Consider the following 22,700-nt stretch of genomic DNA (forward strand, 5'->3'; position numbering starts at 1 on the left):
GACAGGTTCAATTTCAAGTCATAGAGGACAGGAACCTTATAATTCAATATCCTTAAAAGTTAACGACTGTAAAACTTAAATCACTTAAGACACAAATGGGTTATGGATACCTGGGAGCAATGGATTTTATAAAGCAATATTATTTCCTCCAGGTGCATGGGAGAAAACTAGTGGATCTTAAATCTGAGTTATCTTATTATAGAAATGAGAATTGAGTGCATTTCACTGTAGAAAATTTACTTTGGCTCCCACACAGCATAATCCTTATTAAAAATGTTATGTCTAGAACCTTATCTAGAACATTTTAAAAGTCCAATCTCCCTCCTCCCGTCTAAAATAATACAAATCTGATAGCGCAGACTGCTTTCTGTGCACCCAGCTCGGAGTCCAGGTTCAAATATGTTCTTTTGTGATTCTCTGGACAATCTGTTTACTGTCATTATGTGGGGAGTCGTTACCATCACACTAAACACGAAGTACAGCTAGCGGTCAAGGAACAGAAAGACCAGAAAGACGGCGATTACTATGGAGACCACTGCAAAACACAGACATTCCTGTCAGCAACACCTTCTATAATTAACCACTTCACTACTGGGGATGGCTTGCACCTTAATAATCAGTATAATATATATATATATATATATATATATATATATATATATATATATATATATATATACACACACACACACTAGAAATTCAAACAAACAGGGGCGCTTCCATGGTCTATTATCCAAGTTATAAGATTTATTCAAAGGAATAAAATTGCACGTACCAAAGAGTAAGAGGTTTCAGGCATATGTTACAATACAGCTAGCTTCTAGGCTCCATAAACGGACATCATAATCGAAGTAGCTAAAATCAGCATAGATCCACAAGCACCTCTACGCGTTTCATCTCAAAAAGACGAAAATAGTTAACTAAGTTTGCTGCTGACTCCTCCCTCTGCAATCCCACAGACCTCAGTAATACTAAAGTCCCAAGAAAAGGGCTCAACAACACAACTAACTGTAGAACAGCAAAAGGGAGGGAACGCAGTGTCCCCCAGATGGAATCGGAGAAAGAGATTTAACGAAGTACAAAAATCTTCTTTTCTCCTTCATCCACTCTGGGGGACACTGCTACCATTGGGACCTTCTAAAGTAGCCCCTAAGGGAGGGAATTCTCTGGTCTACTAGCCTGCAAAACACTGCGGTCGAAACTGGTGTCCGCAGATGCAAAAATGTTGAACTGGCAAAACCTCGCAAAAGTAGGAACTGATGACCAGGTCACCACCCTACCCAGCTGCTCTGCAGATGCTCCATGGCGAGTAGCCCAGGAAGCCCCCATCGCACAGGTAGAGTGCACCGTAAAAACCTGAGGCACAGGTAGATTTCTACACACATAAGCAAGCTTAATCATAGATTTGATCCGACAAGCAATGGTCTGCTTGGTGGAGGGCCAACCACTCCTATGAAATTTGTAAAGAACAAAAAGAGGCAGCCCTGCAACCAGCAGAAGTCCTGTCCACATAAACCCGTAAAGCCCGAACCACGTCCAGACTAACAGAGGAAGAAGGTCCAGAAGGAGCAATCCTTTCTCTAAAGCCCGGAACCACTATCTCATGATTTAAATAAAAACCAGAAACCACCCTAGGCAAGACAGTAGGTACAGTCCTATAAACCGTCCTATTCTCATGCAACACCGGATAAAGACCCCTACGGGACGAAGTTCCAAGCTCCGACACATGTTGAGTAGATGCAATGGCCAGCAAACACACCACCTTCCACGTCAAGAAACGCAGATCAGCCGACTCCAGGGGTTCGAATGGAGGCCGCTGAAGAACCTCAATAGCGAAGTTCAAATCCCATGGGGCCAGCGGAGGAACGTTGGGAGGCTGAACATGAATAACCCCTTAAAGGAAAGCACAAGCATCAGGGAGGAAAACCAACTGGCGCTGAAAGAAAATAGAAAGCGCAGAGACCTGAACCTTCAAAGAACTCAGTCTTAGTCCCATCTCTAACCCATCCTGAAGAAAGACCAGAAAACGGCTAATCTGAAAAAGTACAGTACATCGATCCTCCACACCTTGTGACAGATCTTAGCTGATACCAGCTTCTGAGCCTTTATGAGGGTCTCCACTACCCTGGAAGAGAACCTCCTCGACCGTCAGAGGTTGGCTTCAACAGCCATGCCATTAAAGTCAGCCGAGGCAAGTGTGGTGTAAATGGTTCTTGACTGAAAAGATCGGGCCTGAGAGGAAAAGTCCAGCCTGACCTTTCCACTAGAAGCAATATGTTGGTGACTCGGAGCTAACCGAGCCAATCTGGTGCCACCAGAATGATCGGGAAATTTTCCACAACATGGCTCTTAGCTCGAGAACATCTATGGGCCGAAGCACCTCCCTGTCTTTCCAAAGACCCTGGTGACGAAGCTGGCGAACAACAGCTCCCCAGCCATACAGACTAGCATCTGTGGTCACCAGAATCCAAGACCACAGGACAAAAGATCGGCCCATCATCAGAAGCTCTTGAACTAGCCACCATTTCAGAGGTTGACAAGTCTCCCTGGAGAGTCCGATTCGTTGGGTCACCAGATGAAAAAGGGGGACCAATGTCTTAGTAGATTCCACTGGATCAACTGGGATCTGGAATAATTGATTATCCAACCGTGTTCCTCCAGAATTCGAATAGACAGGGTCAGATGCTAATAAAGAAAAGGACCTGATAAGTCTTTGAGGAGAAAATAGTCCAAATGCGGAATAATGTTCTCTTCCAAGGCATGTAAACGTTCTGCCATTACCGCCATAATCTCTGTGAAAACTCTCTGGGCTGTGGAAAGCCAAAGGGGAAAGCCCTGAATTGATAATGGGAGCTTTCTACTGTACAAACAAAGGACTGATCCCATCTGAAACATGTCTACTCGTAGATGTTGGTTTAGCCCCTTGAGGTTTAGAAATGAACTCTCATGTTTGGGCACCAAGAATAGGTTTGAATAAAGCCCCCGGTGTTTCTGCCACTCTGGATATGATCCCCAAGTTCCAAATATCTTAGGTGTACGCCACCACCTGATATTTAAATAATTGTAGGTGACTCCCTAACTCCACTGTCGCCAGAAGAGGAAGGTCCCTTCATGCGGATTAGTATTTTTTTCTATTTTTTATTTTATTTTAAGATCTTGGGATTCGGACATCTTCTATAGTAAGCATCTCTACCCGTTTGCAACTGTCCTCGAATTGCAAGGATACTACATCTATTGGCGGGCTGAACTTAATAGCCCGTGTTCACAAGAAAGGATTTCCAAAAAGACCCAAAACACGTAGTTCGTGAATTAGGGGCATTCACCGGCAGTAAAGTACCTTTACCACCGGTTGCTTGGCTAATCGTACTACCCAACACAATCCTATGTCATTATATATATATATAATTTTAACAGAATAATCCTTACAATAGAAAAATCTCAACAATAAGTTGATAACTATGTGAAGGAATTGGTGAATATTCTACAGAAATATATTTGTACGGATATGTGTAAGGCAAAACTGATGTAAGGTACTCATCCCTCCAGAACCATGTCTGGGGCAGAGTACCCGCAGATAAAAAGCAAACTGTCAACCAGACAGTCTACTGCTGATAGAGAGCAGCCTGTCAGTTACACACAGAATACTGCTGATCAGTGGCAGTGATACCAGTAGTACCCACAGACAGAGAGCAGCCTATGAGTCACACACAGTATATACGGCTGATAGAGAGCAGCCTGTGAGTCACACACAGTATAAACTGCTGATAGAGAGCAGCCTGTGAGTCACACACAATATAAACTGCTGATAGAAAGCAGCCTGTGAGTCACACACAGTATAAACTGCTGATAGAGAGCAGCCTGTCAATCACACACAGTACATATTGCTGATCAGTAAAACTGCTCAGGAGTTTCTTTAACTGTCTACTGTCCAGTTTCGTGAATTGGCTTAAAGGAACAGATCAATTTGTGAAGGGGGAGCAGTCGTATAGGAAAATAACATGCTCCTCCTCAATTTTTACATGTTATTATTTAAAAAGAAACAGACAGGCCATAAACAATCACAGTACACAGATAATAGTATAACCACGTTTGTTTTGACCCTGGCTAATGCCTCAAAACAATATGTAAATTAATCTCTGAATAATAAAATTATGTCTCATAATCATTGACTGAACACATGTAAAATACTGTCCCCATTAACTTTAGATCCTTCTATAATAAAACTCAAAACCGTAGGTAGATATATATTACAGTTTTCTCTATATTACCACAAGCAGCCTCATTACCTAGTTATTCCCCAGTGGGGTACTTAGCTGCTGATGACAGTGTCATACTGAGCACACACGGCCCCCCGGTCTCTTTACCCCACAGATAATCTGACAGAGTATTGTGAACAAGTATAAAATTCTGCACAAGAATTATTGTTCTTATCAGACATTATATTTCTTTCTTTTTTTTTTTTTTAAAGAAATACAGATTAGGCAACTTTCACATAGAAAAATAAAGTAAACAATTACTAGTTCTGACTCTGGCTAATAGCCTCAAAACAGTAATATAAATATCTGTGGTAATAATAATGTAAAAGTGGAAGGTATTGTATAAAATCACCTAAGTGCAGATAGAGTCTAGTTATAACCCTATATGCCTTTTGTAAACAGGTATATATACATATAAACAAACACATATATCTAATATATAAATGCTTAGTAGCGTCTGTCTGTCTGTGTGTGTGTGAAAAAAAAAAACAAGTTGCAGCGCCACCTGCTGGGCGGAGTTATACACTGACCTACTAAATTCTTAGTGTGTGTGGGGAAAAAAATTCAAAAAGGGCTGAAATTTGGTAGGGCTCAAACTCATTTTCGTGAGGTAATTTTACCTCATGAACACACATGTGTAGAGGCGTGCGTTAGTGTGTGTGTGTGTGTGTGTGTGTGTGTGTGGAAAAAACTATTTTCTCAGAAAGGGCTCATCCAATTGACCTGAAATTTGGTATACTGACATTATTTGACAAAAAAATTATAATAGTGAAGTCAGTTAACTTCCATCATCCCCCTTTCTCCCCGTTGGAGGGGTAGTAAAGGCTAAATTTACCAGTTGAGGGCTCAAACTCTTGACCGTGTGGGTATTTATTTACCAGAGCCTGTGCTTGGTCATGGACAATTGTATGTCGCATTTTCCCGAGTACGGAGAAGCAGTGATGTGAAAGTGCAGGTTATGAATACTGCCCTTCGAAGAAGGCTGATTGAGCACAGCGATAAGGTGTTTAGCAGAAACGTTGTGTATCGAGAGGTTTTAGAACAGTAAGACGATGGAGATTTAGAATGTGGTGATGAAGATGAAGGATGAGGTGATGGAGAAGAATGATGAGGTGGTGACATTTGGACAAAACCACGTTAAAAATGGGCGCTTACGTCGGGAAGTAACGCTCTTCCCCTGAGGAGGCCTGGCCTAGCCCCAAATGCATGACAAGAACCTTTTTTAACACCTTAAGTAGCTTGATGACTAGAATGCATGAGCATCATGCACAGGTTAACTTATATATATATATATATATATATATATATATATATATATATATATATATATCTTCGTCTTACCCCCCCCCCCATTTTGACAGTTAAAAGTAAAACTCATCAGAACTACTAATTGCAATTGCATAGTTCTAAATGTGTCTAAAATAAAGCCTTTCTTGTTTAGTCATCAGTTTACTTGCATTGTTATGATTATTGGTTTGGACTAATTGAAATAAAAATAAAAAATTTGTCTAGCCATGTGCAAGGGGCATTCATGTCGTAGGGCAGCATACAGTCACTTTACTACACACAGTAATAGTCTACTCTCTTCACAGCCGAATCATGTTCCTGAGTAATTTTACAATCTCCGTTGTAGAAAAACCAGGACACATGGAAGCCTTATAGAAAAAAAAAAAAAAGTGATGTGTGCATGATATATTAGAAGTCAAAATAACTAGGTCATATGAAATTATATTTATATCCGAGTGTGTTTTTGCCGAGCAATAATTTGAATCTCAATTACATTTTCCGGAAATTAACACATTTTCAAAATCAATTAGTTCTCAGCTGGAATGATCTTTTTCCATTCACTTGAGGTGGACAGACAGAGGAGCTAAACAAAATAGACATTGGTATGTCCACACGCAACTTGTACGGAAGTTACATTATAAAATAAGAGCACAGAACTAGAGCGTCGATTACACCGTAATCAAATCCATCGGATCTCAAAATGTTTTTCGATATGAATGTGGGTGTAAGTATGCTCTGCCTAAACAGTACTTGCCATATGTACACACACATGCGCAAGTACAATAATAGGTCACATCAGAACACAGATAAAAAAAAACAAACAAACATTTCATCATAAAAAAGGTCTCTAAACAGTATAAACATTAAAAAATATATTTTTTTTACCTTAATTACATAAATTAATGCGGACTGTACATATAAAGTGTTTTTATAGTCTATATTAGTTGCATACAATTGTTCTGTGATAGCTAGTGACACGCATACATGTTCTTTTTAATTCATAGACTATACCACTTCACTCATCACTATCAGTCACGAACAAATACTGCGCGCTCAGGATAATTAAGTAATTGACGAAGCAGCTGTCGGTAAAAGGAGTTTTTCTGACCTCTAACACAAACACTACAAATGGAATAAACCAGCGGATTAAATAATAAATGACATTCTTTAGAATTATAATAAATGATAAATATGCGTTTCAATTTTTAATCTCAATTATTTTTACATACAGAGTTTGTAGATATTACTTTGTAGACTATACACATATACTGTCACAAGCCGCGGCGGTACTCACAGCCGCCGCGGCTCGCTTCCTGCCTGCCCCAGCGTCCCGGCCGTCACCATGACGACCGGGACGTCACTTCCCTCCAACTCCCGAACGTTGCCGAGGCAACGGCCTGACGCCCTGCAGTGTAGTGCCGCGTCCCGGCAACAGGGGACAGCCGGGCGCGTGCGCAGAGGGACCTAATAGCCTGCTGGCTATTAGGCTGTAATTATTTTATTAGTCAGCTCCTGGAAGTAAGTTGCAGAGCTAGGCTCTGATTGGCTCACCTGTACATTTAAGGCAGTGAGGTCTGCAGCCTCACTGCCGGTTATAGCTTCTGCTCTCCAGTCTGCTGACCTGCTTGTTCCCGTTCCTGTCTACTGAACTTCTGCTGATCTCCCGTGTATGACCCTTGGCTTGGAATTGGACTTCGCTTGTGTATCCTGTGACCCTGACCTCTGGCCTGTTTACCGTTTCTGCTATCTGCTTGTGACCCCTGACCCCGGCTTGTTAACTGGAATTGCTACCTGCTGCCGGCCCTTGACCTCTGCGTGGACCTCACTCCGCTTGCCTAGGTTCTCCCCAGCCGGTACACACTTCACGACCCTCTGTCAGTCTGCAGCCTAGCCTGTCCCCACCACCAGGGGCTCCAGTGAACACCTGATTGGCAGAGTAGATTCCGGGTTGTGTTGTGCCGGCTGGAGGGGTTCCTAACATATACTTTTCATCATATGTATAATCCTTGCTTTTAACATCAGTTATATATAAAGGTATATTGAGAGTTAGACGCTCAATGTAATTAAAGTTTGAGATTCTCCTTAACTTTGTCTTTTCTAAGTCCGCATATCAAATTATTATTCAGGTGCGCCGGTTTGCTATACATAATACAGACACAAAATCAGTTTGTCATTTACAATCTTCTGATGAAGTTGTGCTTGCTTTAACAAAATGCGTTAGGATCTGAACAGTATGTTTCGTCATTAACATCACCATTCATCTGTTTAAGATACTGCAGAGATGATGAATCAACATTGTGTCACGAGCCGCGACGGTACGCCGCATCCTGGCGTGATCTAGCAGCCGGACGCGTGCTCTAGTTTCTATGCTCTGGTTTTATTCTTTGGGATTATCCTTGTTGCATAGATGTAGGAGGGTGTAGGGACATCCTCCAACTCCAGGGGGAGCTCTCATATGATTTAAACCGGTTCAATTATATTTTTATACATACTTCCTGGTTATGTTATTACCTATGCCAGTTCTAGCTAGTAATTAATTAGCAGCCTCCTGAGGCTGATTGTCAGCCCTGTTCTCCTCTGTCCTGATAGGCTCTCAGTACTATTTAAGGCAGTGAGGTCTGAGCTTCACTGCTGGTTATAGCTTCCAGTTCCCTGTCTGCTAACCTGCTCCTGTGCTGTTTGGTGTAAACCTTCTGGATTGAACTCCTGTGTATGACCTTTGCCTGTTTCTGGACCCTGAACCTCTGCTTCTGAACCCGACCTATTGCTTGAACCTGGATTTTGAACCTCTACTTATGACTCCGATCTTACGCCTGTCTCTGCACTCAGAACCTGTGCCTGTGACCCCTGACCTTGGTTTGTTATTTGGATACTTGTCTGCTGTCGGCTGACCCTTGCCTGGACCCCACGCTGCTGTCTGCCATAGCACTCTCTTCCTGGGTTCTCCTTGGCCAGTACACATCTCACAACCCTCTGCTTGTCTGCAGCCAAGTCTGTCCCCACCACTAGAGGCAACAGTGAACACCAGACTTCAGAGCAGACTCCGGGTTTTGCTGTACTGGCTGGAGGGGTTCCTAACATATTGCTCTTATGTTTGGCTTGGTTGCCTGATTAGTGAACGGCTGTTCGTAGGATATGGTTGATTGGAATCCGTGTAGAAAACTAGTACAGTGGACAGGCTGAAGTGTTTTCCCCGCAACCACTTGTAGCGGATGTGTGAGCCACTGTCTGGGTATGGTGTCTTCATCAAACATTGAAGCCAGTTTGACACAAAGTAAAGTTGGGTAACAACAGAGCGGAACAAACAGAGAAGCAACTTTAAGAGACGAGGATTCTTGACATCTTTATTACCAGAGAACACAGAGCTGCAATAACAAGTCTGTGTGGAGAAAACACTGTATTGAGAAAGAGCTTTGCCGGAGAATTTGGGTTCATGATCACCATAACAATATAAATCATTGTCAGCTTTAATATCCATTTAAACGCAGGATCTCCATAAAACACAAAATACAATTGTTGACACTCTGATTTACACGGAAGGTGGGAGAATCTATTGTGAACAGCTGAAAGTCAATTTAGAACTTAACTACTTCAACATACAACCAAGTGTGGAATTTATCTGTACTATATTATACAAAAGTTGTTTCCGTGGTTCATAGTAACATTTTATCTGCGTGTTACTTAAGTATTGCGAGTGTATCAACTTACATATATCTGATATATCAGCTAAGCTACAAAGTTGCATTCTTTCACTGCTGTTGCAATGCTTTTTGGGTATTACAGAGATAGAACAATTTTATCAGTAACTACTTTAGATTATGTAATCAGTGTACACTGAAGGTTAATTGCATGGTATTTCAGGGATTTGTTACATGTCATAAGTGTTCAAGAATTACATTTGTTATTTATGTGTTTTTATTACATTTGCAACGTGTGGAAGACGGACTTAGCGTATTATTGTAGAGTTCAGGGTAGCTTCCATTGCACTGCTTATTTCCATCATTACATAGGTAAGAACAGGCGCTGGTTTATTCCATTTGTAGTGTCGCCATCAGTCAGCATTTACACCAGCCCTCTAGTGGGTTCAAAAGATATGGCTGAAATATCTCTAAACGTTGTGTTATTAATCATGTCTGTGAAGAACCAGGAGCTGGTCTTATCATTCTGCAGAATTTAGTTCCAGCTGTTCCATTCCCTTCCTCCCGGCCTGTTGTTCCTCTTTTCACATGCACAAGACTTGCTTCCCATAGTGCTTAGGAAAGGTGAAAGGTCAGACTGTTGCCGATTTTCAGGGTCTTTCAGCGAGTCTCCAGTTGTAATTACCACTGAGACAGTGACAGGTATATTCTTCTCGGGAAAGGTGGTAATGAATGAAGGTTGCCGATTATGGCCCTGTTGAGAATTACCTACGCGTTTCACCGCACTACACTTGGGGCGTCGTGTGTGTATGTTAAGGAATTTAGACTGTAAGCTCCAATGGGGCAGGGACTGATGTGAATGAGTTCTCTGTACAGCGCTGTGGAATCAGTGGCGCTATATAAATAGCTGATGATGATGATAGGTAACTTCTTTTGGCTAGTGAAAAAATTATAGGCTCCGTTTTTGAAAGATTAAGTTACAATTGGCAAGAGGACATGATGAGATGGCAGAAAGACAGTCAGTAACACAGGCTAACAGATGGTGAGAGATCTGGAAAGCATAGATAAATTTGGGTTTTATCGGTATAAAGAGGATACTGGAATCCAAAGGAGCTTATTAGTTTATATGTTCTGCTATTCTACTTTTGAGATTTCTGAACGCGCTGCACATATATTGAAGAACTTGGTAGATGGTATCACTTTACCAGATCTTTTATTATGAAATGTGTACAATTAATGTATGAGAAGAAACAGGTGACCTGATGTTTTGTGATCTTACATACCTCACATCTATTACAATAATAAAACCCAGTCCATTTCTTCCCTTTAACCAGATCTCTTTTTTGAGCCATTATTTTAAATGGTTTCAGGGATTTTCTGCTTTTTGAAACTTATTTTAGTTTCTTTTTAGTAGTATGTCTGTACGCTTCTCATCTTTTAGCAGTATAGGCCAATATTTTTGTATTATTATTCAAGGACTCCAGAATGGATGCAGAATTTAACTGTATGGTAAATACAACCCGATATATGTTTTCTGTCCTTGTAGGTGTCAACAGTGAATCCCTATTTATATTTCTAATTTCTTCAACAATTCTTGTTCACCAACCCTCCTTCAGACTTCCTTTTAATTGATTTCATTTTTAAGGCACTTGTCTGGGCCTCATCTTCTGTAATGTTCAAGGAATTCCTCCTAAGTCTTTTGAATTGATCACCAGAAATATTTCGTAACCAATTTTTGTGGTGGTTAATCGATTCTAAAATCAAGTTGCTACAAGTATCATCATCATCATTTATTTATATAGCGCCAGCAAATTCCGTAGCGCTTTACAATTGGAGCCTCCCTCCATGTATATCTTTATATCGAGAACTCTATTTAATTTTCAATGGTATTGGCTGTGCCCCTTACATTTAGGTCACTCTGATTAATATATCCATCATCATCATTTATATAGCGCCAGCAAATTCCGCAGCAATTTAAAACTGGGAAAAACATTAATAAAACAATACTGGGTAACACATACATACAGACAGACAGAGAGGTAACAGAACCCTGCTCGCAAGCTTACAATCTATGGGACAATGGGAGTTTGAAACACAAGAGCACAGGCTACATCATATTACACACTGGACCAGATAGAATGCAAAGGTAAAAGTATTGAGTGGGTTGTATGATCAGTCACACAGCAATGTTGGTCAGAGGGTTGTTGTCTTGTGTTAGCTGTGTAGAGGGCAATAATAGGGTAACCTAGGGAGATTAAGATGGTGGTTGAGGAATATCATAAGCTTGCCTGAAGAAAGCATCTCAATTTTTTTGGCTTCCTGTCCATTCACAGATGACATCATCAATATATCTATGCCACAGCAGTATATGTTCCGAGAGGGGTTATTCTTCCAAATTCTCCCACTGTGCTACAAACGGGTATGGGTAACTTGGCGCCCAGATTTCTTTTGCATTTGAACTGCATTTGTTATACAAAGTATGAATTTTGAGTTCAACAATATTGGGGCTGGTGATCATGACATAAGATTTAAATATAATACTATTGATTGGCTATACCGGCTGCTGAGATTTGTGCTTAAAGAGTATTTTAATTTGTTTCTGCAATATATATAAAAATGTATATTTTTAAGATAAAGTTGTTGGTTGAAGTGGTAAGCACATTTTACTTTATGAACACATTTTATATAGACAATCATTTGCACCAGGGAATTTTTATATAGGCTATATTGAAAAAAAACCTTTGTACTTAAAACGCAGAGGCCATCTTACCTTAAAAATCTAATAAAACACATGGATGTAATTTAACATCTGCAGTTTATCTTTTCTGCATTCTACAAATAAAATATGACTAGCAATATTATCATAATGCTATATATCTAGCTCATAAGAGGTAAACATTAAATTCTCCATAGACAGGAATAGCAAAAGCTAGGCTTTCATGTTGAAAAAGCAAGGGATGCCCAAAAAAATTCACCCCCAAAACAAGAGCACATATTACAACCTTCTGGATTTAATTTAACGTTAGTGTAATTTCTTCCAGTTGGTATTGCATGCACTAATGAATAAGTCAATAAGAAAACAAGCTATGAAAAAAAAAATGTACCTGTTCAAGAACATCCAGTTTCAATTCCAGTTTGCTAAGAACAACATCGCCCCCCCAGAGCGACAGTTGCAAATCAGAAGGCTTCAAATTCTTGATGTATCGGTTCACATAGCTCATTAAAATCGGAGTCACATATGACTCCAACATTGTTGGATAATGCCAGGACTTAACTCTTCTTTATCTGTGTTTCAGGAAACAAAACACATGTAGTATTGCAAACATCTGCAATGATTGGGAACATAAAAATACATGTGGAAAACACTGGGGTACAGGACAGAAACAATTTCATACAATGAAATTAGGATACAAGAACTGTTTGGTGTGTATTACAAGATAATGTAAAGATAAATATTAAATACAACCAGGATCTATCTATACGACATTAAGATATGGTGTCTGACAATTAAAATTTCTTGGTGTGTCACTTAATAAAGCATCATATAATAAAAATGTCACTGCAGTCGGTGACTGAAAGCATATTTAACTGGTTTGCATAAACATTGTTTTGGCTTTATAAAGCAGAGCAGCATATTCATCAATCTTAAGTGAAATTTACCTCACACAAAGACCACTGAGATAAACTATTGATGTCTTACATATAAAACAAAAAAAACAGAGATTTTGTAATTCATGCTACAAACTGACAGAAACTAGTTTCTAAAGAAACAGCCACAAACCCAATTTATCCTGTTGGTTATTTCCTACTGTTATTTTATTGACTGAATTAACCTGAACTCAATTGACTACTTGAGTTATATGATCTTTTAGACCAGATTAAAATTAGCCAAAAAAGTCAATCAAAAAAAAAAGTACTCAGTGAAATATTTATGCCCCAAAAATATAAAACATATTTGCTAAAAGTATTTTGCACTATTGTGCAGAGAGAACATAATATTGAAGCAGATTGCATGGTTTCCAATGTTTATATTATCTGAAATGCAATGGGATGTAAACAGTAAGCTGTGTCACATGTAAACAAGCTGTGGGTCTGCAGTCCAAGCTGGCAGAAATGATGGGACTTGTAGTTCTCCCAACACCTGGCAAGTCACAGCCTGTTCCATGTACTGGCAGCAGCCTGTACCATATGTGTAGCCATCACAATGCCATGGCATGGCTTATAGACCCTCCCCACTAGACTGCTAGCTCTGATGACAAGGGCAGACGTGTCAGCCGGACACTTACAGCGGACACCCCCTGCTGCCAGCCGGTCCCCGGTCCTCCACTGTCACCCAACGTGGGTAATTCTCGCCACACTTCCGGGTGTGTGGATGAGGGCGGATGTGACGTCACATAAACAATCAGCCCTACTGCTGAAACAGGGATCCGGGTCACATGACATGTGCAGTGCTGTCACTGGCCCTGGGAGGGGAGCTGAGCTGCAGTCATACAGTCAGGGATAGATATAAATAGTGTTCTATTTACATGCACAGTTCAGCTGGTTGGAAACAATTTCCAAGTGCATGTAAGCTACATACTCAGTGTTACCTTGGTGCACTACAACCTCCATAATGATTGGTCATCTTATGTTTTGCATTTTTTTAAATGCTTCTTTTTCAATAAATGTTTATGGCAAATCCCAGAGATTAACAACAGTGAGATTCTTTACCTTCTGTTTGATGTCATTGTAATTCATTAGCACCGTGATTTATTTAATGTACAGTGCTCTGTAATATGTTGGTGCTTTAGGCATAAAGGATAATAATTATAATTGTTTCTTACATACAGAATAAGAGAAATTGCACAACTGTAAAAAATTGAGGATTGTCAGCTATAGACAAGATAAGTGTGCAGTTAGCATGTGTTATTAACATTTTCATATTAATTAAAATCCTTTCCATTTTTGTGGGGACAGAGGGCTCTGCTCCAATGTTTCTGCAGTTTTCCATTTAATTGACTAGGGCTGATTAAGTAGTTAAAGCTAATAAAAAAATTTTTTTAACATCAATTCATTAAATCAGTCAATTCATCTAGTAATTAGTATGAAAAAAGAGAGCAAAGCTGTGTTGCAGATAAACTTAATCATAATTACATTCTAGTTTTTACAATTTGCATATATTTTATATTGCAGTTTATTTATAGCAGTGTTTATATTTAAAGTCTATGTATATGAAGGTTGCAACCTTTTACTGTTTATTCATTTGAAAAAATATTTCTCTTCATATTGCTATTAAATTTTTTGAGGAGTTGCAGAGCTCCTTTTTAGAAGGTAGCCACCTTGTCATAATTATTGTTGTTTGGATTATGTTATGTTGACTCTTTTTTGCAGCCCTATGTCACTTCCTTAAAATCATATATTAAAGACACGACACATTTTTTATGACAAGTTAATAATATTGTATGGAAACCTTCTTTCCACTTGGTCACTTGTGATGTTCACTATCTTTACATTAATGCTCCCCACCAATTGGGAGTAGAGAGTATAAATGTCATTCTCTCAGAGATGTAAATGTCTCAGAAAAAACAGTATTTATTTTGAATTCCATTTCTTTTGTTTTGAAGCCCAACTGTTTTATTTTTGATGTTGTTTATTAGCTACAGGTATTAGGTACAGCAATGGGCACTAGGTTCGCTCTGCGTTTCATCCTTTATGTGGATGACTTTGAGAGCCTCTAGATTTCAGCTGGTAACCTCAGGACGAGCCTAGTGTTCATTGGGCGTTATATAGATGATTTATTTTTTATTTCGGATGGGGATGTGGAGACTATTGAGAATTTGTAGGTTCATTTGAATGATAATATCTTTAATCGGATTTTCACTCAAGTTTTTATCACTTTAAAAATTTTTGGTTAACACTCCCATCGTCAGGGATAATAAAATATATACTTGTACCTTTAAAAAAAACAGTACATGGCAATAACTATTTGAGTTTTGACAGTAGTGTCACGGGCACTAGGAGTCTTTACCCAGGGATCACCAGGTGATAAGCTTACCAGAGCAGTATAGGTGGTAATATGGTACTCTGGTAGCGGGGTGATCACGGAACAGGAGACAGCAGATGATAGAGATGCTCGGGAAAGTCTATGACTAGCAGCACTGTTAATATAAATGTAGAAATACACGAGGAACTGAATGGACAAAGGACACGTGAGGGTAGTCAGTGGTCTGCGGTAGCAAGTTGTACCACTGCTATAGTGAGGAGGAATGTCCAACAGAAACGAGGAGGTGATGAAAGTCAGCGGTCTACGTTTAGCAAGTTGTACCGCTGTCTGGGTGAAGGAATGGGATCCAGGTGAAGGTATCCGGGAAGTCAGTGGTCTGCGTTAGCAAGTTGTACCACTGCTATGTGAGAGGACACTGGAACAGGTGACACTGGAAACAGTGGTCTGCCTCTAGCAAGTTGTACCACTGAATATATATGTGAGGAGGAGCACGGGGAGAGACTGCAATACAGAGGATACACGGGCACCTTGAACTTGATCCACAATGACATGCACAATATAGTAATGACTGAACAGCACTGCAATAATACAAAGTCATAGAAACTATCCGGGCAAAAGATAACACAGTCAATGATGGCAAAAGTCTCAGCGGATAGTAAGCTCCAGAGGAGAACAACTCAGTCCAGCAAGATATGCAATACACCAGCACAGTCAATGAGAAGTATGCATACCGTGGTTCAGGAGCAGGCTGTCAGACAGGAGTGCAGAGATACCTGAACGGCTGGAGGCCGGCAGGATGCGAAGTCCCTGGAGGGTGAAGCGGTAATCAAGTAGGTGCAGCGCACAGGTAGGTAGACCAGCAGGGGAACAAATACTCAGGGAGCAGTAGTATGTAGAACTGGACTCCTGGAGGACCCTGAAGAGTAGCGATGGTCTAGACGAGATGAAAGCAGTGAGGCGCAGATCCGATGCAGACTGGCGAGTAGAGACCAGCAGGAACACTGAGAAGCACGGAGAGCGGATCAGCTGCTGCAGACACGAGTAGAACTGAGGAGTAGCAGCCAGCAGGACTCTGCAGGTACACGGAGGTAGCGGATAGCAACCAGCAGGTGCAGCCACGATGAAACACGGGAGAGTAGAGCTGAGCTGGAACTGTTGAGCACGGAGAGCAGCGGATAGGAATCAGTTGTAGCAGTCTCGAGGAAACAGGGGAGAGTTGCGATGAGCTGAAGACTGTAGCGCACGGAGGCAGCAGATAGGAATCAGCCAAACAGTCACGATGAAACACAGGAGAGTTGAAGTGGTCTGAGGACTGTAGTGCACGGAGGCAGCGGATAGGAATCAGCTAACAGTCACGATGAAACACAGCAGAGTTGAAGTGGTCTGAAGACTGTAGTGCACGGAGGCAGCGGATAGGAATCAGCTAACAGTCACGATGAAACACAGCAGAGTTGAAGTGGTCTGAAGACTGTAGTGCACGGAGGCAGCGGATAGGAATCAGCTAACAGTCACGATGAAACACAGGAGAGTTGAAGTGGTCTGAAGACTGTAGTGCACGGAGGCAGCGGATAGGAATCAGCTAACAGTCACGATGAAACACAGCAGAGTTGAAGTGGTCTGAAGACTGTAGTGCACGGAGGCAGCGGATAGGAATCAGCTAACAGTCACGATGAAACACAGGAGAGTTGAAGTGGTCTGAAGACTGTAGTGCACGGAGGCAGCGGATAGGAATCAGCTAACAGTCACGATGAAACACAGCAGAGTTGAAGTGGTCTGAAGACTGTAGTGCACGGAGGCAGCGGATAGGAATCAGCTAACAGTCACGATGAAACACAGCAGAGTTGAAGTGGTCTGAAGACTGTAGTGCACGGAGGCAGCGGATAGGAATCAGCTAACAGTCACGATGAAACACAGGAGAGTTGAAGTGGTCTGGAAACCACAGGAGTAGAAGTGGTCTGGAAACCACAGGAATCAGCAGCGCTGAATACACGAGGAAACACAGGAACACCTTCAGAGGCTCATGGGGAATGAGACTCCAAGATCAGGCAACGAGGTATGGACAGCAGGTGCTTTAAATAGGGAGTGTTGCCTGATCAGCCAATTAAGTTAAAGGAACAGGTACTGAAGGTTTTGAAAGGGCTGCGCATGCGCAGACCCTCAGGATGGTGGACGGCCACGGTTCCTAAACACACGGGAAGAAGCACTCACAGTCTGGTGAGTGACAAGTAGCCACCATCGTTCATGTTTGGAGAATATTCCAAAAGGACAACCACAAGGAATAAAGCGGAATTGTTTGGATAAACCCTCATTTAGAGCACATGCAAAAGAACTTATGTTAGATTTTAAAAAGAAAGGATACCCAAATTAATTTTTGGAAGCAGCCTTCCAATAGGTTGATTTATTAAATAGACATTCCCTTGTGGAAGAGTAATAGGTCATTCTACACAAACACTCTCCCATTTTCAAACTGTGAAACCAACACTTATTTTCAAGAAATCAAAAAATCTCAAAAATCGTTTGTTTTTAAGTTTTTGGAAAAAGTTTCAGAAGATAATGCAGGGAGTGTTTAAGATAACATCAGTTCCATATGTCGAACTCTACATCTCCTAGTGTGTCATCGTTGTGGGAAATCGTGTGTTACTTGCACACATATGAAATGAAAGAGTTGGGATATTAAGTCCAGTAATAATAAAGAGTTATTTAAGATCAAAATCTTCATTAACTGTAATACCAATTTTGTGGTGTATATGTTGGAATGCACATGTAATCTGCAGTATATTGGACAAACTATTTGTCCGCTAATAACTAGATTCTTAGAACATTGACGTAGCATTGTAAAACAATCACATTAACACATTATTTTAAGACAATCCATGAGGTTTCACAATAGCAATCCAACTGATTTGTCAGTTATAGGGATTAAACAGATCACTCTGACAAACAGAGAAGGGTGATTGCTTTAGAAAGCTATGCATGAAGGAAACGTATTGGATCTATAGCCTTGGTAGATTGGCTTCAGCCCCAGTATGTGTCCACAAATGATTCCAGTATCTCACGCCTTTGCAACTTCGTCAAACAATACTGCAGAGAGTTTCGCACATGCTGCGTCACACAGCAGATGATAAGCAAAAGATTAGAACGAACTGCATAAATGTAGACGCAAATAATGCTTCCTATAGAGCAAGATTTATTTTAATACAATTATTAAATGAACAATGAATTGTTTGTGCAGAAATTTTTCTTTATCGCTGTTGATTTTTTTGTATTTTTATTTTTTTTTGTATTTTTTAACAATTACAAACAAATGTTAGGATATTGGATAAAAAGTTATACTTTAAAAATACCACGTGAATAAAATATTAAACATTTTAGTAGTAATTGTATGTTCTCCCCATGTTTGCGTGGGTTTCCTTCGGGTGCTCTGGTTTCCTCCCACACTCCAAAAACATACTAGTAGGTTAATTGGCTGGTATCAAAAATGGACCCTAGTCTGTGTGTGTGTGTGTGTGTGTATGTTAGGGAATTTAGACTGTAAGCTCCAGTGAGCAGGGACTGATGTGAATGAGTTCTCTGTACAGCGCTGCGGAATCAGTGGCGCTATATAAATAAATGGTGATGATGATATCCATATATTAGATAATTCTATGGAATTATAAACAATATCATACCTTCCAAGTTCCGCCCACTAATTGACAAATTTGGGTAAAACTCCCCCCACTTTACTGTTAAGCCCCGCGTCTTATGCTTTCCACAAATCAAGATGTCCTTCCAAAATCTGGACCATTGAGAGGTATGCAATATAGTGGGTCTACAACTCTAGGATTTAAAGGGTTTATTTAGCTCTTACAGGATACCTGTCCAAATACATGCACCACAGCTTCTATATGGGCATGACATGCTTTCAGATCACATAATGGAAGTTTTTTAAGCATGTTTCCCCATTGCAGCTGTAACATAAAATGTTCTCTTAGTAAGATTTAGCATTTTTCTAAGGGTGATAAACTTGCTAGAACTCTGTGTCAGAGTAACGGTGGCACATTTCAGTGCTGCACGGTGTTGATCTTATTTGTTTGTTTTTGACGTTTTTCCATCAGCTCCATCCTAAAACCTTGACAAACCTTTCGCAACTTCACAGGGCAGAGCACATTCTTCTCTGACACCAAGGGCAATCTCAGAAGGTCGTCTTCCCTAGAATTAATCTGCGTGTGGCTTGTGATTCTCTCTGTCTAGTAGGGATGAGCGGACTTGGATTCTCGCAATCCGAGCCCACCCGAACAGTGCGGATCCGAGGCCGATCCGAGCACTGTTCGGGAACTTCCGGGCGGCAAACAGAGCCAAACCGAGGCTATGACATCCAAGTCTCGCGTCGGATCTCGCGAGACTCGGATGTCATAAATACTCACCTTGCGGGCGCCATCTTCATTCTGGCTGTGATCACTCGTGAGGGAGGTTGTAGTTAGGGAGCTCCTGATCAGTTTAGTGGTTGTTTGTGCTTTGTCCAGTGCTCTGTCCTGCTGAGTCAAGTGGTACTTTGTCCAGTGCTCTGTCCTGCTGAGTCCAGTGGTGCTTTTGGCCTGTGCTCTGTCCTGCTGAATCCAGTGGTGCTGTGTCCTGTGCTCTGTCCTGCTGAGTCCAGTGGTGCTGCCTGTGTCCTGTGCTCTGTTCTGCTAAGGGCATAGTTATTTCAAATTTATTCAAAAGTTATAGAAAAATTAAAAAATAATTATAAAAAACTTTTTAAAAAATATAAAAAAATGTAAAAAAAATTATACAAAAATAATTGAAAAAAACATAAAAAAATTAGTTTAAAAATACTAGGTACTGATATTTCAAAGTCAAACTACATTCACTGTCGCTGCTGTACCAAAAAATAATAGGTACTGCTATTTAAAAGTCAAACTACGTTGTCTGTTGCTGCTGTACCCAAAAATAATAGGTACTGCTATTTAAAAGTCAAACTGCGTTCTCTGTTGCTGCTGTACCCAAAAATAATAGGCACTGCTATTTAAAAGTCAAACTGCGTTCTCTGTTGCTGCTGTACCCAAAAATAATAGGTACTGCTATTTAAAAGTCAAACTACGTTCTCTGTTGCTGCTGTACCAAAAAAAACTAGGTACCGTTATTTAAAAGTCAAACTACGTTCTCAGTTGCTGCTGTACCAAAAAATAACTGCGGCCTTAACAGCTATGTTGGTGTTAGACGTGCATCCGGTGTCCGCCATCTGTGCAGTGGAATTCAGACCAGTTGGAGGAGGTAGGAGCAGCCATATGTGCAGTGGAATTGAGACCAGTTGGAGGAGGTATTGTGGCCCCGGTACCAAATTGGGTACCGGGGCCACTCCACTACGCAGACCAGATAAATGCGTATCAGATATTAAAAAACGTTGACTGTTGCTGCCAAATCCAAAATGAATTAAAATGACCTGTCATCGTCAAAAACAAGAGGTATTGACGCGCTCAAACTACACCCTGTATATGCTGCAGAGGATGTAGGAGCAGCCATATGAGCAGTGGAATTGAGACCAGTTGGAGGAGGTATTGTGGCCCCGGTACCAAATTGGGTACCGGGGCCACTCCACTACGCAGTCCAGAAAGCTACCTCGGTGCAACGTTTTGGACTAAAAACAATATTGTGAGGTGTAAGGTGTTCAGAATAGACTGGAAATTTGTGGAAATGATTGTTATTGAATGTTATTGAGGTTAATAATAGCGTAGGAGTGTAAAAAAAAACAAAAACTGGATTTTAACGCTTTTTATGCTTTTTTAAGAATAAATCAGAACCCAAAACCCTAAATCAGAACCAAAACCTTTCGTCAGGTGTTTTGGCAAAACAAATAAGAACCCAAAACCTCAAGCTAATCAGAACCCAAAACACAAAACACTAAAAGTGGCCGGTGCACACCCCTACTGTCTAGTCAGTGGTGTTAGTACAGTACAAGCAGATGACACATCCAGGGAATGGCTGGAGAGATTAAAAATACAAGACATGACACTGTAACCTATATTTTGGACATGGGGCAGAATGTCAAGGAATATAGCCCTCTGAAGCCACCAGAAAGCTGGGCTATGCATTAAAAATTATACTTGTGAGCTCCAAATATGAATTGACTGGTAGAAAATTTTTAGCTTTTTATGGATGAATACATATTATATATTTACCGGGTTCTCCTTAGTGTAGTATATTTTATATACCCTTAGCGCTGCCAATTTACTTTCCTCTATGCATTAAAAAGCGGCCAGAGATCTGGGGGTAAATATATCAAGCTGCAAGTTTCTAGCAGGTTTGAAAAGTGGAGATGTTTACAATAGTAAATTCTAACAAGCAGATTCAAGCAGATTCTAACAATCATTTATTTAGTACATTTGCGTGGTCGAGGTGGGGTTGTATACGGTGGTATGCCATACCGCCACTTCTCCATCTGCCTTCATTGTAAAACTATAAAATTCCATTGATTTACAATCCTATTACATTTTTCACACCGCCACTTCTAAATTTCCATTCTTCCACTTTGACCACTGGTACATTCTACAAAATGACAGCTAGAATCTGATTGGTTGCTATTGGCAACATCTTCACTTTTCAAACCCGCAGGAAACTCTTAGCTTGATACTTTTACCCTCTGGAGTCTGCATAGTAAAGTCACTAGTGATTTTAGGGGTCCACACTGTAATCCAGCCCAGAGACTCGGGGCTCTGCATTGTAATGTTACCAGAAATCCGGGGATTTGCATTATATGGTGCCTCCAGAACAAGCTAGAAAAGGTATAGCAGTCATTAATGTGCACTGTGTTTAGTATAGTGAGCAATAGAATGCTCTCTGGATTGGAAATTATTACAATAATAATAATAGTTATTATTATTATTATTATATTGTACATGAGAATTATCTCTGTATTGTCTAGAGGTCCCTAGAGTGCTTTCTGTATTGTAAAATGGCATACTTGCCAATATTTAGGAGATCCTACAGGGGAGATCCAGAAGCCAGGTGCGGGAGGCGTGGATGTATGAAAAGGCGTCATTCGCCCCAAATGATAATTTGATGATCTGAAAACGTTTTTATTAATTACTTTGCTGTCTGACTGTTGATAAACAGCACATAGTCAACTTTGTAGCTCTAAGGGTTAATCACTTGCAGAGAACATTATTACAACAAAGGACACTTATTTAGTATGGGCGAGGTTTACTATATCAACCTGGACCTGTCCAACTAGAGCGCATTTATGTTGGGCTGGAGATTCACTTGCAAAACACAAAACAGCGGTATTCTGGTGAAGCTGCACCCCTCGACTTGTGCAACTGCACCTAGATTGCAGAGGATAAATGTGTGGGGGGCTGTAATTATGTCACACTGACTGGGGAAAGGAATTTTTTTTTAAACTTTTATTTTTTTAAAACTATAGCCAGTCTTTCCCTATATACTAGTCACAATACAGAAAAATATTTATTCTAATGTAATGCCAAAATAAATCTCTATAAGTCCAGAAATTATATATTTACATCTGTGGACCAAGGAAAAAAATATGTCCATGTGATTTGA

General features: G+C 40.4%; 1 protein-coding gene across 5 annotated transcripts in view; it reads right to left on the reverse strand.

The window, feature by feature from the left end:
* VPS13B (vacuolar protein sorting 13 homolog B) overlaps positions 1-13,556 on the reverse strand; it is a 718,815-nt gene extending 705,259 nt beyond the window's left edge. For all 5 annotated transcript variants that reach the window (XM_075213864.1, XM_075213863.1, XM_075213867.1 and 2 more), the window contains exons 1-2: positions 13,468-13,556; positions 12,286-12,466 (exon numbers count right to left, since the gene is read on the reverse strand). In XM_075213864.1, coding sequence (XP_075069965.1) covers positions 12,286-12,432 — 147 coding nt within the window. In that variant the 5' untranslated portion in view covers positions 12,433-12,466; positions 13,468-13,556. The remainder of the gene's footprint in view (positions 1-12,285; positions 12,467-13,467) is intronic.
* Positions 13,557-22,700: the final 9,144 nt, after the last annotated feature.

The sequence above is a fragment of the Mixophyes fleayi genome, chromosome 5 (genome assembly GCF_038048845.1).
Source record: "Mixophyes fleayi isolate aMixFle1 chromosome 5, aMixFle1.hap1, whole genome shotgun sequence".
Classification (NCBI taxonomy): domain Eukaryota; kingdom Metazoa; phylum Chordata; class Amphibia; order Anura; family Limnodynastidae; genus Mixophyes; species Mixophyes fleayi.